Source organism: Amphimedon queenslandica, unplaced genomic scaffold, assembly GCF_000090795.2.
Source record: "Amphimedon queenslandica unplaced genomic scaffold, v1.1 AMPQUscaffold_13424, whole genome shotgun sequence".
Taxonomy (NCBI): domain Eukaryota; kingdom Metazoa; phylum Porifera; class Demospongiae; order Haplosclerida; family Niphatidae; genus Amphimedon; species Amphimedon queenslandica.
The window spans coordinates 53961-69288 of NW_003546340.1; the positions used below are offsets into that span (position 1 = coordinate 53961).

Here is a 15328-nt window from a genome sequence, read left to right on the forward strand (position 1 = left end):
ATTATCATTGTACATATGCACATGCACAAGCCTGCAGCATGTTGGAGAGTTGAATGAGTGTTTAAGAGGTGGATTTGTGGCTGTTTTGAAAGGGCAGAGAGAGAGAGGCGGTGCTCATGAGTGCAATCCAGGATTAAAGTTTGTGTAAGGGTGGGGCTGGGCTGAAGATCTAGCCCCAAATGGGTGGCTGTCTCCCAAGAGCTCCTCTTTGATAAGAGTTGCATAAAGTTGCTCTGTAACACAACTCCAAAACTGTGAATACACTGAATAATTTTCTTAGTCCCTCCTTCTGCCCTTAGCTTTGTGTCCCAGTACTGATAAAGGCTTAGGCTTGGGGGCGAGTTGGTATAGGATGGATATAGAGGGGAAAGCTTTTTTTGGGTGGTTCAGTGTCTGTGAGTGTAGCTAGCCTCAAAGCTAATCCTGTGGCTGCTTTGTCACTCCTTGAGGTAAAGGGCTCCTAACCAGTGCATGCAGCAGAGGAGGGCATCCTCCAAACCTCAGAGTTGCAACAAAGCTTTGGACTGGAAATTAAATAAAAAGGAGCTAGGGAATAGCTCTTAGGTGGAGTGCTCTCACCCCGGGCTATATATTTCTCTTAATAGGTAATGTGACAATCATATTGAATTTCATAGATCATACATTACGAGGGAAGCCATTGCATTCTCTTTCTCTTCTCTCCTTTTGTACACATTAAAGTATATTTTCGGCATTACAAAGGCTAACCCCACGTGCATGCCTTCAAGCCATAATGTGGTCATCGTAAGCTTATATATGAATGCGTACTGGAGGAGAGAAGAGATATAAGAGAGGCCCTCAGCACCAGTTTAACAAACCCAAACAACCTTTTTGACTGGTCTTTTTCCCCAATCATGCAGTGTTTGTCCTTCGCAAGGAACATCATGAACGGCTACCAGCTTACAGCAGCAATGGCCATTCCCTACAATGCATATGGTCTGAGTCAAGAACAAGTTGCCTGCGTCTGTGATGTACTACAGCAAAGCGGTAACATAGAGAGGCTTGCTAGGTTCCTCTGGAGTCTTCCAGCCTGCGAGCAGATACAGAAGAACGAGAGCGTCCTCAAAGCAAAGGCACTCATCGCCTTTCACCAGGGAAACTTCCAAGAGCTCTACAGAATCATAGAGACCAATAATTTCTCTCCCGACTCGCATCCAAAGATGCAGCAGCTCTGGCTTCAGGCTCACTACATCGAGGCTGAACGTCTCCGCGGAAAACCACTCGGAGCTGTTGGAAAGTATCGCATCAGACGCAAGTTCCCTCTTCCAAGGACCATTTGGGATGGTGAGGAGACCAGCTACTGCTTTAAAGAGAAGTCCAGAGTTGTCTTACGCCAGTGGTACACTAAGAATGCCTACCCATCGCCAAGAGAGAAACGACAGCTAGCAGAACAGACCGGACTGACCACGACTCAAGTTAGCAACTGGTTTAAGAACAGACGTCAACGAGACAGAGCAGCAGAGACAAAAAGGTAATAGAGAACTATAACCCATATGCATGTACATTATGATAATTATCGCGATGCTAATACTCTGAATGCATTTAGCCAACAATGGGGAATAGTCCGAGTCCCTTTGAGTAGGTAACCTAGTAGCAACAAGTGAGTAAGATTGAATGTCACTGGGTTGCATTTAGCGTAAAGAGAAGCTTCCCGTAACAATCCACTTTGTAATTTGATACTTTGCTCAGTGTACACTTGTGCATGCATGTATGCCCAACCAGCAGTTGTACCTGTGTATACCTGCTCCCCCATCCACTTGCATGTGTGTATGAATGTGTGTAACATGCAGCAATTAGTCTGTAGCAACACATCAAAGCTAGCATCATTCTGAAGTGGTTTGTTGGAACTCAAGGCAGGCAATCACTGCCAATAACAAACAATCTTTTCTGTTCTAATGATTATTTGTGTTCACAAAAACCAACTTTATTATTACTCACTCTCTCTCTTTTTTTCAATAATAGTACCGATCCTAAATTCAAGCAAGATCTATCCCTCAATTCTACTCCCTCTTCATCGACCAGTTCTGCTTCACTCTCCCTCGAGCTCCATTCACCGAAGGAAGGTCTCTCGGTAACCAACGAGCTACCCGATGATCCAATCAATCCATCAGACCTATCGATCAAGGAAGAAATATCCTCTACTCCCGGCCCTAGCGGAGATTTCCCCAGCCCTAGTGCTAGCCCTGTTTCGGAGTCATCCTTCCCAAAGTTAACTGAAGTCTATCGTTCAGCAGAAGACTCGTTCATCACTCCAGAGAGCATCGGTCAGACGGATTCCTCGAGCATTGCTGTCTCTCCGGATAACACAAAGTACTATCCCCATCAGTCCGGCACTTACCCATCAACGAGTGATGCCTCCATTGCTTCCTCCTACTATGTCTCTTATAACGGTACCTCTTATCCGACAGCAGCTGCAACCCCTGCTGCATATAACAGCACGTCTCTACCCAACCCAGACATGTACTCCACTCCTGCTGGCTCTTGCTTGAGCCCGAGTTACCTCAGTTCTTACCAGGCAGCTACTGGTAAAGGATACACGTGGCCCACAGCTCCTAATGGTGTTGGATACAGTGCGTTTGGAATGACACCAGACATGTATCAGTATCAAGCTCAGACTTACCAGCAAATGGCTGCATCTCGTGGCACTTATCAAACACCAGCAGGAGCAGCTAGCTATTTCACGGGACAAACTGCCTCTCTACCGAACACAATGTCATGATGTCCTCTTCTGCAGTCATATACTGAGTAGTCTTGTGGTCACAAGTATATCAACATTATTATTATTACTATTATTATTATTATGCATATCTTTCACTTCAATGCTCTTCCTTCCTTTCCTTATGCTCTGTGGTATGCCAGTTCTTTATTTGAACTGACCACACACTCTTTCACAAGCTTCCCTTCTTTTCTATCAATCATTCTTCAAAGGACTATCACATCACTGCTTTGGCATCCACTGGATTGTGCCTCAGCAAGACTATTTTTAATTTTCAACCATTAGAGAGAGAAAGAGACCTATTGTTCAGATCACAGCACCTACATTATTATTATTATTATTGTTATTATTATTATTATTATTTCAGCTGTGCTTCATAATACTATCATAGTTATTATTATAATTACTATTATTATAGTCTAAAAATTAAAAAAACTCTTTTTATACTTATGCTTCACATGAGAATTATTTTATAAAGCTGTATTCACAATGTACACTGCTATTTTATGAAGCCATATTTGACTCCTGCTAGATGCTCATCATTAGCTATTAGAGGCCTTCTTTGCCACATGCATCATTGCTGAAAGCATTTGGCAGCATTCCAACACCAAACAATGTTTTCTTTGTAAGTGCTGGAGGTGGACTGCCTGTAGAGTGTGTCATGTGAAAATATTTACAAAAAGAGAGCCAATGGCAACATCAATGGAAATAGAGTTGCAGCTATTATGATATATCCATGTATCTATTTGAGTTTAGTGAGAGTTTTGGGTGGAGCTCCTTTTGCAAAAACTATGGGCGTGGCTGCTTCTTCCATTATCAAGATGGCGGCTAGAGGGATCTTGATACTGAGATATTCCAGGCCCTGGCAACTCTGGCAAGTAAGTTAGGACTAAGCTTTCTACAAGGGGAAGACTTAAGTGATATTTTTAGCAGAATTGCTTGTTAAAGAGAAGATTTTTTACTCGTTTTCTGTCCTCAAATCAAAACGAAACCACCGAGAGGTCAAGCAAAGACGATGAGGAAAACACCAACCGCTTGGTTAGCTCTAGTAATACTTTATAATTGCATTCAATTCTCTTTTGTGCATACGCTCCACTTCATAATGTAACAGATGCTGAGATATTCACAGGAAAATGGTACATTGATACAATGAGGATTATAATTATGTATAATAATTTATTCATTATCAACAATTATAATATAGGTTTTTTGTCGTGGAGTAGAAATGCAGCCATTTGTGCTGGAGTAGGTGCAACTCTCTCAATGATAGAAAAGACGTCATCTTTTAGCTACCTTAGCTCTGGTACTTTTGATGCATAACCTTACATGCTTATAAAGAATGTTATTTTTTAAAATGTGTCTGGGATTTTTTACCTAAAAATATTTTTACAAGTTATTTACTTCCTGTTCTTGTTCACGCCTCAAGGTGTGAACAAGGTGTCAAAAAAAAACTTTTAATTTGAAAGTATTTTTTTGTTATGAATATTACTGACTTGTTTTTTTTTTTTGCATAGGATTCTTTGATTTAGGATTGATATTCATGACTGTAGGCTCATTTCACCACATCTTGTCTTCAATTTATTTAAGAAAACACTTCAAGCTCTCCTTGGCTGGCCTCTGTTGGAATATAACTTATTCCTCAATTATTTGGATTGGCTATATCTCTCTTGTTTGGCAGTTGATTTAAAATGATAATAACGACATAATAACCAACAATAATAACCAACAATAATAACCAACAATAATAACCAACAATAATAACCAACAATTATTATTATTATCAATAATCTTTTAATGTGTAGTACATGTATGTTACAAAATTATTATTACTATTTTAATCATCAATAGTTGTAAAGTTCTTATCACACGGGGACACACTGAGGTGGGAAACCAGTCGGCATAGACCACTCTCCATTCAACTGACATGTTCTGTACCGATTACCAATGAGACGATAGCCATGATGACACTTTGCTGTGTAGCATGAACTTGGAGTATTTCCAGACAGTATGATGTCTCCATTAGAGACGGGAGACGGAGATGGACAGAAGTGATCTAACATTACCAGGAAAATTGGATAATAAGATTGAAAAATTATACATAATTATAGCCTATACTTACTACTACTCGGTAATTGAAACTTCCTTTTTTAAAAAGCATTGCATGATATAATGGTTCATTGGCTTGTTTAGTTCAATGATCAATACATTTAAGAATCCTCTCTGAATTACCCTACTCACTGTACACCCAGCATAAGTCATAATGATTGATACATAATAATATAATGATCATTATATATATATCATTATATATAATGATCGATACATTTAAGAATCCTCCCTAAATTACCCTACTCACTGTACACCCAGCATAAGTCATAATGATTGATACATAATAATATAATGATCATTATATATATATCATTATATATAATGATCGATACATTTAAGAATCCTCCCTAAATTACCCTACTCACTGTACACCCAGTATGAGCCTCACCATTATATTGTATGAGTATTTTCCTATCTATGTACTGAGAGTTGCTGTTCCTAGCTGTCACATGGCAACCGTATTCCCCAGTGATAGAGTGAGCCCCTTCCTTAGTGACAGGCTGCAACAATAGCTCGTGACTTCTATTAGCAACTGAGAAATGACTCACTCTAAAATAAAACAATAAATACAAATAAAAGAGCACATACTCAGTACCTTACCTGACATTTATTTCATCTATTTCAGGTCCTGAGAGCTTCTTAATCTGGTGTGCATTCCCAGTGGAGCTCTGACAAGCAAGATACACTGGCTGGGATACTGTGAAGTGCCAATTGTCTGTTGTCATCCACTCCTTTGTGACTGGATGACGCAAAATAAACTTGGACCTTGGGAATATACCTGATAAGAAGAAATACAATAGGGCACATGAAATTTCCAAGAAATGACTCTGACCACAACCAATTTTTATCAGATTTCTTATGCATATTGATAAAAAAATTTTGAGCAAATTTTGACAACTCGTCTTAGAAAATATGCCTCAATTTTTGCTATGCACAAAATGTAGAAAGTTTATAGAGTTGTGAGTGACTCGAAAAATTTAAAAAATGCACAATGAATTTACGGTCGATAAGCAACACATACAAGTACAGTGTATAGATCATTGTTATTGCAGTTGTAGGAACAGCCACTGGTTTATAATAAAATTATCAGTAATTATCGACGTTATGCACAACAGAATGCAACAGAACTTCTTTACTGTGGCTTCTGGAATTGAAATCACACACTATTGCTTTATAATTGATCTAACCACATGATATAAGACAGTGAAGTGAGCCAATACCTTTTCCTAATTATTTAGTTGTAACTGATGCAACCAAAAATGACACAAGATTTTAGAAAAGCAATTGCACAAACTTTCTAAATAGCATAAACACATTGTATAATAGTAAAATTGTAAAAAAGAGGGTGATTTCAGAGCCATTTTTAGGAAAAAGCAAAGGCCATTATCCTTGCTTTTAAAAAATTGGCTCATTTTAAAAATGCTTATAACTCCAAAAATACTTGTCAGAATCACCTCAAACTTTCTACATAGCATAAGGACATCAATATGTATCAGAAAATGTAATAAAAATTTGGGATGATTTCGGAACCATTTTTTGGAAAAAACCATGGGCTATAGTACAGAGAAAATTTTCAAAATTGGCTCATTTTTTAAAATGACCATAACTCGAAAATTTGAGCTCAAAATCGACTCAAACTTTCTACACAACACAAGTACATCAATTTGTATCAGAAAATTTAATAAAAATTTGGGGTGATTTTGGAGCCATTTTTTGGAAAAAAACATGGGCTATAGTACAGAGAAAATTTTCAAAATTGGCTCATTTTTTAAAATGACCATAACTCGAAAATTTGAGCTCAAAATCGACTCAAACTTTCTACACAACACAAGTACATCAATTTGTATCAGAAAATGGAATAAAAATTCAGGGTGATTTTTGAGCCATTTTTTGAAAAAAAATATGGGCTATAGCCTCCAAATTTACACACTCACTTCTTAAGCAAATGGTTGTTTCTCCACTCCACTGCCCAGTAGCAGTACATCTCCTAGCAATACTCCCATGTATGTAGTAGCCTCTGTTGCATATGTATATAGCAATTGAGCCTTCACTGATGCCACCAACGTCTGAGTAAGAGTTATTATTAACTGATACGAGTCGGCCATTTTGAGGTATCGGTGGAGAAGGACAAAACCTGTAGCAGGAGGAACCTAAAAAATATTTATAATAATAATAATATTTGTCATCTTTTAAAAGTGATTTATAGCTAGTAAGATTAGTAACTACATGCAATGACAGGGCTGATGCTACTAATAATAATAAGACAGTTAGAAGGGGAAAATTTAATGAGAGGCATTAGTTCCAGGCTTACATGCACATTGCAATAAATCATTTCCCTTCCCCCCCCTCTCTCTCTCTCTCCTTCCCTCTTTATCACTCGTGGTGTTTCACAGCGTAAAAGATACATGCAATCTCCATGGCAACGTGGTAATTATAATTAGGTATATGTACACAGAAGCTGGTTAAAGCATTACAGAACTTAAAAGGAATGTGACTTTGTTGTTTGTAGAGCTTCCGCCTTGCCTTGTCAGGTAATCATACATATACATGTACAAGCAAGGATTAATTAAAGGCATATATATTATGAAATACTACAGCGCATGCATATATACATGTACATGAATCTACATCTGAACAACTAAATTACATGTATGCATCATAATGTGAATAATGCCCCTACTTATACTAGCACTACATGTACATGAATATATGTACATGTACATGTATATGTACAACTATGCATGTGAATGGTGTTCTTACTTATACAATACGGCAAAGGTGAGTTCCACTGTCCATTGCTCGAGCATAATAAAGTACTGTTGCCTATCAACACGTGGGAGTTAGAACAAGAGAAGTGGGCAGCAGACCCTGTAGTGTATTGTGTCCTGTTTCCATCAGCCATTAGACCAATAGGAAGAGATGGAGCCAATTCGCAAAACACTACATATCAATGAAAGAATGAAGGAATTAAGGAACACACAGAGATAGTAGGAATTAATGGATAGTAGTCATGTACGAGGAATGAGCAGAATGTATATAAAGAGAATCAGTTATTGTCTATTGTGAAATTGTCACTTATGCATATAATCAAAGGAATTCAAATCATAAGATTTCTAGCATTCCATTCCATTCATACCAATAACCTGAAGCAATGTATAAGCTCAGGTGTTGTAATTATCGACATACGTATACATGTACATGTACATGTACATATATATCTCTCTCTTCTTCTCTTACCCGAGCATTTAGGTGGCTGGCCGCTCCATTCACCAGTTGATAAACAAGAGATGGTTCTTGACTCGGCCTCTCCTGGTCTCTCTCCCAGTATCATTAAACCAGGTCTACAGCAATACTCTACACTTGACCCAGCTGGAAATGAATCCTTCAAAAAAGAGAGAGAGAAAGAGAGTGAATTATAATCCTAAAATTACTACATTAGTAATCTTCTTTACATAGACATTCAATAAAAATCCTTAATATGGTATATATATACATGTATATATATATTTTTAATAATAATAAATTCTTGATTTTATAGTCTCACTTGATCAAATGGTGGTAGGTAGTCTGGAGTGAGTAATGGCCCATAGCCGGAGGATGGAATATCATCAATAATCTTCCTTTCTGAGTCAGAATCATACGACACTGAACATACTCTAGAATTAGGTTTAGGTTGAGGAGGAGAAGGACACATAACAGCTGGAGAAAGAGAGCGAGAGAGACAAATTAACGGATACAAATTGTTGAACTTACTGCTACATCAATCAAACAGAATCACTTGCTTTCCATATGTACATGTACATGTAAACCCAATTAAGTTGCAATTTACTGAATTATACTTATATAGCCCCCTCAAATGCATGTAGCAATTATAACACGTCATTAATTCATTATGATTTAATCATTATTTACATGTACATGTACATGTATATGTACCTCGGCAGGACGGTGGTTGATGGCTCCAGTGTCCACTTGGTAAACACGAAATGGCTCGTGGTCCTTCTCTCGTGTAGCCATGGTTACAATCAAAGAAAATGACATCTCCACATTTTCTCCCGTGATTGATGTCTTGGTAAGTTTTACTGTTTGATGGAGGCAATAAAGATGGACACAGCTTTTCTAAGAGAAAGGAGAGAGAGAGGGGAAGAAAAAGCACATTTTCAAAGCTTGAAATTATCATGAACTATTAATCAAAAATATGGTGAAAACCATTTAAATTTGTACATGCATTTTCGTGTTTTTTTTTTCTAAAACACAAAGTAACTTTTTTTGCATTGCCATTGACTCTAATATAATTATACTTTCCCTTACTTTCACAGGTTGGAGTTGGTTGGTCCCAGTATCCTCCCTCCATACACCTGAGGACACTGGACCCTCTTATCTCATAGCAACTGTCACATGACACATTGGCCACACCTCCTACATTAGTACGGGTAATGGTAGCAGCACCGTTATCAACATGAATTAGTGGGCATTCTTTATTTGGGTGTAGGGCTAAATAAAACAATGAGATCATCCTCTGTTATATAAATCTAAAAATGGCTCACATTTGCAGGATGGGAAGGGTTGGGTCCAAGTCCCGTTTTCGCTGCAATAAGTGTTGGCCTTGCCCACCAAACGGTAGCCACGGTAACAACGAAACCGGACGTAAGTGCCACAAAAGTAGACGTTGCCAAGCGGAAAAATCTGACCGTTTAAAAGCAATTTAGGAAGAACACACGTAACCCCTAAAAAAACAAAAAAAAATATTATTAAAACTCATACATGTAATTTAAATTAAATGTAGAGTATTACATGTACATGTACATGTACATGTACATGTACATGTACATGTACATACATTCGCATTGGGCCGGTACCCCATCCCATCGTCCCTGCTCAGTGCAAGTGAGTTGAGTGCTCCCTCCAGTTGGTGTCCTGCAGTTCTGACACTTTATATTTATGATGTCGCCGATCGTGTAGTTCTGCCTCGGGGGATTGTCAGGAGTTGGCGGAAGGAAATTAACACTGTCCTCTACCACAGGCATGGGACAAGTAGCAGCTGCATTAATAAAAAATAAAATTAAATAAAAACAAAATTAAAAATATAATCAGCAATTATTATTAGCTCAGATGAAGGGAGTCATAAGAAGTATACTATACATGCATCATAGTGGGAAAGAATGTATTAGTATGTCTATGAGCTAAGATTGTGTGGATACATTGACAGCATGACTATAGGAGGGTACAATAGATAGGGTGCGACTTACAGACACAATAGGGAGTGGACTGACTCCATTCTCCACTAGTCAAACATATCGAGATGCTTGCTCCTAACAATACGTACCCGTCCATACAATAGAACATAGCCTATACAGAATTAATGTTATTATATTCTTTATTTGGGATATGTTTTAAATGTAGCTTACTTGTGATCCACAAGCTAGCGATGATTGTACAATGCGACCATGTTTAGGAGGAGCAAGGACTGGACAGTGAATCACTAGTAGAAGAAAACCATTTTAATATGTTCATGCACTGCAAATGAAATTTAGAACAAAATTGGAGTTGCTCAAAATTTGACAAAGTACCATGTACTATAGTATAGTGTATTTCATCAAAAAATCACTCAGAGAGAATTCTCTATTTTTATAATTTTTCCTGATACATAATAAACTTGTATTGTGAGCTGATTTCAATTATTAAATTGGTATTTTAGAAATTAAAAAAAAATTGATTTACGCCTGATAAGAAGTATGCATAATATTTATATGTAAAATGTGATGGGAATGCAAAAGCTTTTGTTATGATTTGGACACATTCGTGTTTTTAATAAATAAAGTATTGGCATCCGTCCCTCACTCTCTGAATTATGTTTGATCTACAAGTCTTATTCTGCCCACACCACACACACTCATACATGTACATGTACATGTATGTACGTACATCAGTACATGTACAAGTACATATGCATACAATGAATGATAAATGATATCAATTTTCTAAAACGGCCACACAAGGAAAGAAAGACAAAGAAAGATTGAAAGTTTAAGACACACAAGAGAAGAATAGGAAAAAGAGAGAGAGAGAGAGGAAGAGAGAAAGGAAAAGAGATAAAAGATGGAAGGAGAGAGAGAGAAAGAAAAAAAAGAAAAATAGAGAGAGAGGGAGGAAATTAAGAGCTTACTCTGACAAGATGGTAAAGGTCCAGACCAGTGTCCATTATCACGACACTGTCTTGTTATCGATGCATTGATGCTGTTCAACCTGTGACAGTCCTTGCAGGTGTAGACTGCTATTGAGTTGTACGTGGTGAGTGAGTACTCTACTAGGAGATTACCGCCAGCAGGTGGGGGGCCACAGTCAATAGCTGGAAAAAAATAAATTATAGCGAGAAAAATAAATAAAAGAAATAATAAAGACTGGAGTTGAATGGAGCCATAAAAATAAGATTATAATATATACTAAAGGCTAAAGATGAATTGGGAGCTATTACAAAATTTTTTTAAAATAAATAAAAAAATAATTGTACGTCCCCACATGTAACATGAATACAAAGTATGTACATGTACATGTATATACTTACGCTGGCAGTTCGGAGGTATATTGGACCATGTGCCATCTTCCTGGCAGGTGAGTAGACCATGGCCCAACAACTGGTAACCTCTTATACACGAAAACCAACACGTCATGGTATAGGAGCTGTTATGGCAGGAGAATGGGTGCGAGAAGCCATAGAGGGGAACTGGGAGAGTGGGACATCTAACAGCTGGAAAAGAAAAGAGAAGAGAATACTTTGAGTTTATTGTGACTAGCAGTTTCTTCCACCCTCTCTCTCTCTCTCTGGTTGAAATGCCATTTCAAAAGAGAAGCAAGTCATAACGTGTAAACAGAGGTTTAATTTACTGAAAATATACTCCATCGTTTACAATACACCCAATAATAATAATAATGATAGTAATAAAAATACATGTAACAACAACAACAACAACAACAACAATAATAATAATAATAATAATAATAGGCTTACGTTCACAAGTCCCCACTGATGGTACCCATTGTCTCTTGGTTCTATCACACGTCAGTACGTGAGACCCTCTTGGACGATACCCTCGCTCACAGCAAAATTGGACACGCCCATTAGATGAAATGCCCTCGCGATTATCCAGTCCACATATGTACCCATTGAGGGGAGGAGGGGGAGGGGCAGGACACGCCCTCAGGCTCATCAAACGATCTACAGAAAAAATATTTAAAATGATATCACTTTTACATTTTTATCATTTTTCTCCTAATGCGCTAGTGAAGCAGGTGAGAAAGTGATTTTAAATATGTCAAAAATGATAACAGGATTATTAAATGTATTATTTCGTCTCACCTTTCTCTTGCTTCATGGTTTCGCTCAGCCATGATTCATAATGACACAGATCCATAAAGTATCCTGGTAATCCATTTACATCGCAGGACAGTCCATAAGTTAATACACCACAGAGTCTCCACTCACATATTATATTGAGTAATCCATCGTCCTCTGTTAGTATTCGTGCCGACTGTGTGACCAGTGGACTACCATGGTTCACGAAACACGGTCCTTGGTGACCGCTAAAAGATGCAATAGTATTTTGTGGATCCTTGACTCCAGCACAGAATATGCTGTTATTAGCAGGAGCACTGTCACCTAGAGCCCCATTGCATTGCTCATGAGTCCACATGTACAGATATACATCATGAAGAGGTTTAACTTCTACTGAAGAGTAGAGCCACGATCCACCCCAACCTGAGCTGAGGAATGAGTGGAACTTTCCTTTATCGTGTTTCATTTTATTGCAGTCTATCAGTTTGATGATGAATGATGAATTCACCGGAGCACTCAGATGCAATAGTGCCAGGTCATTCTCTCTCATTCTTACTCCCTCTGCTTTATACTTAGGATGAATGATAACTTTATCAGCTCCAATACGTGCTATTGGATTATTGTGGATCATATCATGTCTTAAGTCATTGTGATACAGTCCTATGTCAATGACTACTGAAGCATCAGAGCCACACGGCAGACACGAAGCAGAGGTGAGTACCCAGTCCTCGGAAACCAGAGACCCCTCACACGTGGTTAGACGTAGGTTACAGTTGATCCAAAGCAAGACGACCCACTGTCTTTCTCCTTGTGGTGACTGTCTACCAGCAATGCGACCTGAGTCACTGCCAGGATCCTGATTAACACATACTTGATTGGGAATAGAATAGACCGGGATTAAGGAGAGCAGGAACAATAATAATACTAATAATAATGATGATGATGATGATGATGGTACTTCTCTCATATTTGATCACTACACCACACACAGACCTGACCTGCACAGTGGCTTCCTCAAGCAACTATTGATCACTAGTACTACTGCAGCATGCAGTGATGCTGAGCTCTGAGGTCATAACAACAATAGTGACAATGTCTTCATTGTTCATGAAATATATCTGACAATGACAATTGAGGGAAGGATGGACTAAACAATAGTTTATGGCCTATAGATTCACATGCAATCAAGTCATCGATATAAACATAAAATGTGCATATTCATTCTTAAAAATATAAATAAAGAAAAATGTGGAAAAATTAAGTAATTGTATTTTATCGAGTGATTAAAGTTGCCATAAGAGTGCAATACAGTTCTCTCTCCTTCTCTCTCCTCTCTCTTAATTGAACACTTTAAATTTCAGAGTGTAAGCTATCACAAAGACTTCAACAACAAATGGCAGAAAACTACAAATAAAACGATGAACACTTTAATGATGAGCTGGAGCGTTGCATTCAGCATATGTGTATGTATATTATACTTACCAGAAAAATGCAAAAATAGTCCAATAGATATCGCATGACCAAACATCAACGACGTAAAGAGAGATAAGGATACTGCCAGTCACATGTAGCGCAATGGCTAAGAAATAAGAGACACACTAATAATGCAATAGTAAGGATTACATATAAATGCATCAATTTTAATCAAAATTGAATTTTTTTTACAAATTTTAAAGTTGCTCCAAAATCAGACCAAAGTCCCTGTAAAATGACTTGGTGAAAATTTTTAATTTTTATAATATTTTCTGATACATATACATGCACTTATGTTGTGTAGAAAGTTTGAGTTGATTCCGATCAAGTTTGGATTTTTTACAAATTTTTAAAGTTGCTCCAAAATTGGACCAAAGTCCCTGTACTATAGTACAGGGTTGTTGGCCGAATTTCACCAAAAATGACTTGGTGAGAATTCATCGTTTTATAACTTTTTCAGATACATATACATGTACTTATGTTGTGTAGAAAGTTTGAGTTGATTCCAATCAAGTTTGGATTTTTTACAAATTTTTAAAGTTGCTCCAAAATTGGACCAAAGTCCCTGTACTATAGTACAGGGTCGTTGGGCAAATTTCACCAAAAATGACTTGGTGAGAATTTTTCATCTTTATAATTTTTTCTGATACATATACATGTACTTATGTTGTGTAGAAAATTTGAGTTAATTCCGACCAAGTTTGGATTTTTTACAGATTTATAAAGTTGCTTGAACAAGTTGACGTACATAGAATGTTGGTCGTATTTGAGAACATTGATAGTCCAGTCACCAGCCCAACCACTTCAACTATGAGACAAGCAAGTGAAAGACTGACAGCAACCAATAACCTATAACTATATATTAATTGTCACTCAATACAATGATCATTACTGTGTGTCCTTGGTGCTATATTGATCAGAGCCAGGCACTACACCTTGATTTGTACAGGCTAACACGTTAGGCTCCTAATAAATACCGATAAAATAAAAATAGCAGATAGTACTACCTCACCCTCGACCAATAAAGCATAACAGTGATAACTAGATGAGCCATTAAAGCTAAAAAACGACAAGGAATGATTGTTGTTGTGGCCGCCATTTTATTTTAATTTGATAATGCCACACCTCCTTGACCGTATATTTTTAGTTAATTGAGCATTGCGAAATTTTAAATAATTAATAATGGGCTGTGCATGTGGCCAGTATCTATGCTGTGGCCGCCATTTTATTTTAATTGGGGCGAGCATGAGCGAAGCCCCTCAAATCATATGACTGCAAGTACTTAAGTGTGTGCATTTCTAGGAAGTCACGTACTCACGTTCCGCATGCTCGATGTTTATACAGATGTGTTGTTATAACATTTATCATTGATAACAAGTAACATTAAATAGAGATTTATTTGTTTCTCACAAGGTAGAGGAGTGGTCTCATACTGTCGAGCTGTTAGCATCCATTGCAATTCACCAACCTCAAGCCGCTTATGTGGCTCTCACTAAATCATTGCAGTGTGAGTGGACTTTTCTTCAGCGAGTCATTCCTCCCTGTAGTCACCTATTTCAAGCAATTGAAAACAGTCTATCATCCTCATTTATTCCAAACCTGCTCGGCCATGAGTGTTCAAAGCTTGACAGACTAGTCTATTCCTTGCCGACAAAGTTGGGTGGTCTCAATATTCCTCT

The 15328-nt window shown here is 37.7% G+C and overlaps 3 protein-coding genes and 1 long non-coding RNA gene across 6 annotated transcripts; 3 read left to right on the forward strand and 1 right to left on the reverse strand.

Annotated features, from left to right (window-relative positions):
• Positions 1–210: 210 nt before the first annotated feature.
• LOC100639860 (homeobox protein six1-like) lies at positions 211–3228 on the forward strand. 2 transcript variants are annotated; one of them, XM_019996019.1, is made up of 3 exons: positions 211–605; positions 879–1489; positions 1981–3228. In XM_019996019.1, the coding sequence occupies exons 2-3, from the start codon at positions 903–905 to the stop codon at positions 2735–2737; spliced, it is 1344 nt and encodes a 447-aa protein (XP_019851578.1). In that variant the 5' UTR covers positions 211–605; positions 879–902; the 3' UTR covers positions 2738–3228. The 2 variants fall into 2 exon arrangements, with proteins under 2 accessions (XP_019851578.1, XP_003386365.1); XM_003386317.2 differs by lacking the exon at positions 211–605 and having other exon boundaries at positions 676–1489.
• Positions 3229–3506: 278 nt separating this feature from the next.
• LOC105312622 (transmembrane protein 160-like) lies at positions 3507–4463 on the forward strand. 2 transcript variants are annotated; one of them, XM_019996026.1, is made up of 5 exons: positions 3507–3612; positions 3665–3772; positions 3846–3870; positions 3939–4037; positions 4249–4463. In XM_019996026.1, the coding sequence occupies exons 1-5, from the start codon at positions 3526–3528 to the stop codon at positions 4419–4421; spliced, it is 492 nt and encodes a 163-aa protein (XP_019851585.1). In that variant the 5' UTR covers positions 3507–3525; the 3' UTR covers positions 4422–4463. The 2 variants fall into 2 exon arrangements, with proteins under 2 accessions (XP_019851585.1, XP_019851586.1); XM_019996027.1 differs by having other exon boundaries at positions 3519–3612; positions 3668–3772.
• On the reverse strand, positions 4417–14769 carry LOC100639987 (sushi, von Willebrand factor type A, EGF and pentraxin domain-containing protein 1-like). Its single transcript, XM_019996025.1, has 21 exons — positions 14662–14769; positions 14542–14615; positions 14398–14498; positions 13659–13755; positions 12201–13580; positions 11853–12059; positions 11409–11591; positions 11010–11192; positions 10252–10325; positions 10093–10192; positions 9684–9884; positions 9391–9570; positions 9155–9337; positions 8780–8962; positions 8388–8542; positions 8081–8225; positions 7604–7783; positions 6778–6993; positions 5444–5621; positions 5232–5392; positions 4417–4787 (listed from the first exon to the last, which is right to left on the reverse strand). Exons 5-21 carry the CDS (start codon positions 13141–13143, stop codon positions 4597–4599), a joined length of 3663 nt encoding a protein of 1220 aa, XP_019851584.1. The 5' UTR covers positions 13144–13580; positions 13659–13755; positions 14398–14498; positions 14542–14615; positions 14662–14769; the 3' UTR covers positions 4417–4596.
• Positions 4783–5728, forward strand: LOC109581700 (uncharacterized). Its single transcript, XR_002184738.1, has 2 exons — positions 4783–4862; positions 5469–5728. It is a non-coding gene; the product is annotated as an uncharacterized LOC109581700 (long non-coding RNA).
• Positions 14770–15328: the final 559 nt, after the last annotated feature.

Bases quoted from the DNA above. Each gene is read 5' to 3' on its own strand.
- LOC100639860 (XM_003386317.2), top strand. From the start codon at position 873: ATGCAGTGTTTGTCCTTCGCAAGGAACATCATGAACGGCTACCAGCTT. The intron at 1,490-1,980 runs GTAATAGAGAAC...TTTCAATAATAG, and splicing joins AGAGCAGCAGAGACAAAAAG to TACCGATCCTAAATTCAAGC.
- LOC105312622 (XM_019996026.1), top strand. From the start codon at position 3,526: ATGGGCGTGGCTGCTTCTTCCATTATCAAGATGGCGGCTAGAGGGATC. The intron at 3,871-3,938 runs GTACATTGATAC...ATTATAATATAG, and splicing joins GAGATATTCACAGGAAAATG to GTTTTTTGTCGTGGAGTAGA. The intron at 4,038-4,248 runs GTACTTTTGATG...TTTTTTGCATAG, and splicing joins TTTTAGCTACCTTAGCTCTG to GATTCTTTGATTTAGGATTG.
- LOC100639987 (XM_019996025.1), bottom strand. From the start codon at position 13,143: ATGAGAGAAGTACCATCATCATCATCATCATCATTATTATTAGTATTA. The intron at 12,060-12,200 runs GTGAGACGAAAT...TTTTTTCTGTAG, and splicing joins AACCATGAAGCAAGAGAAAG to ATCGTTTGATGAGCCTGAGG. The intron at 9,338-9,390 runs GTGAGCCATTTT...TGTTTTATTTAG, and splicing joins ACCCTTCCCATCCTGCAAAT to CCCTACACCCAAATAAAGAA.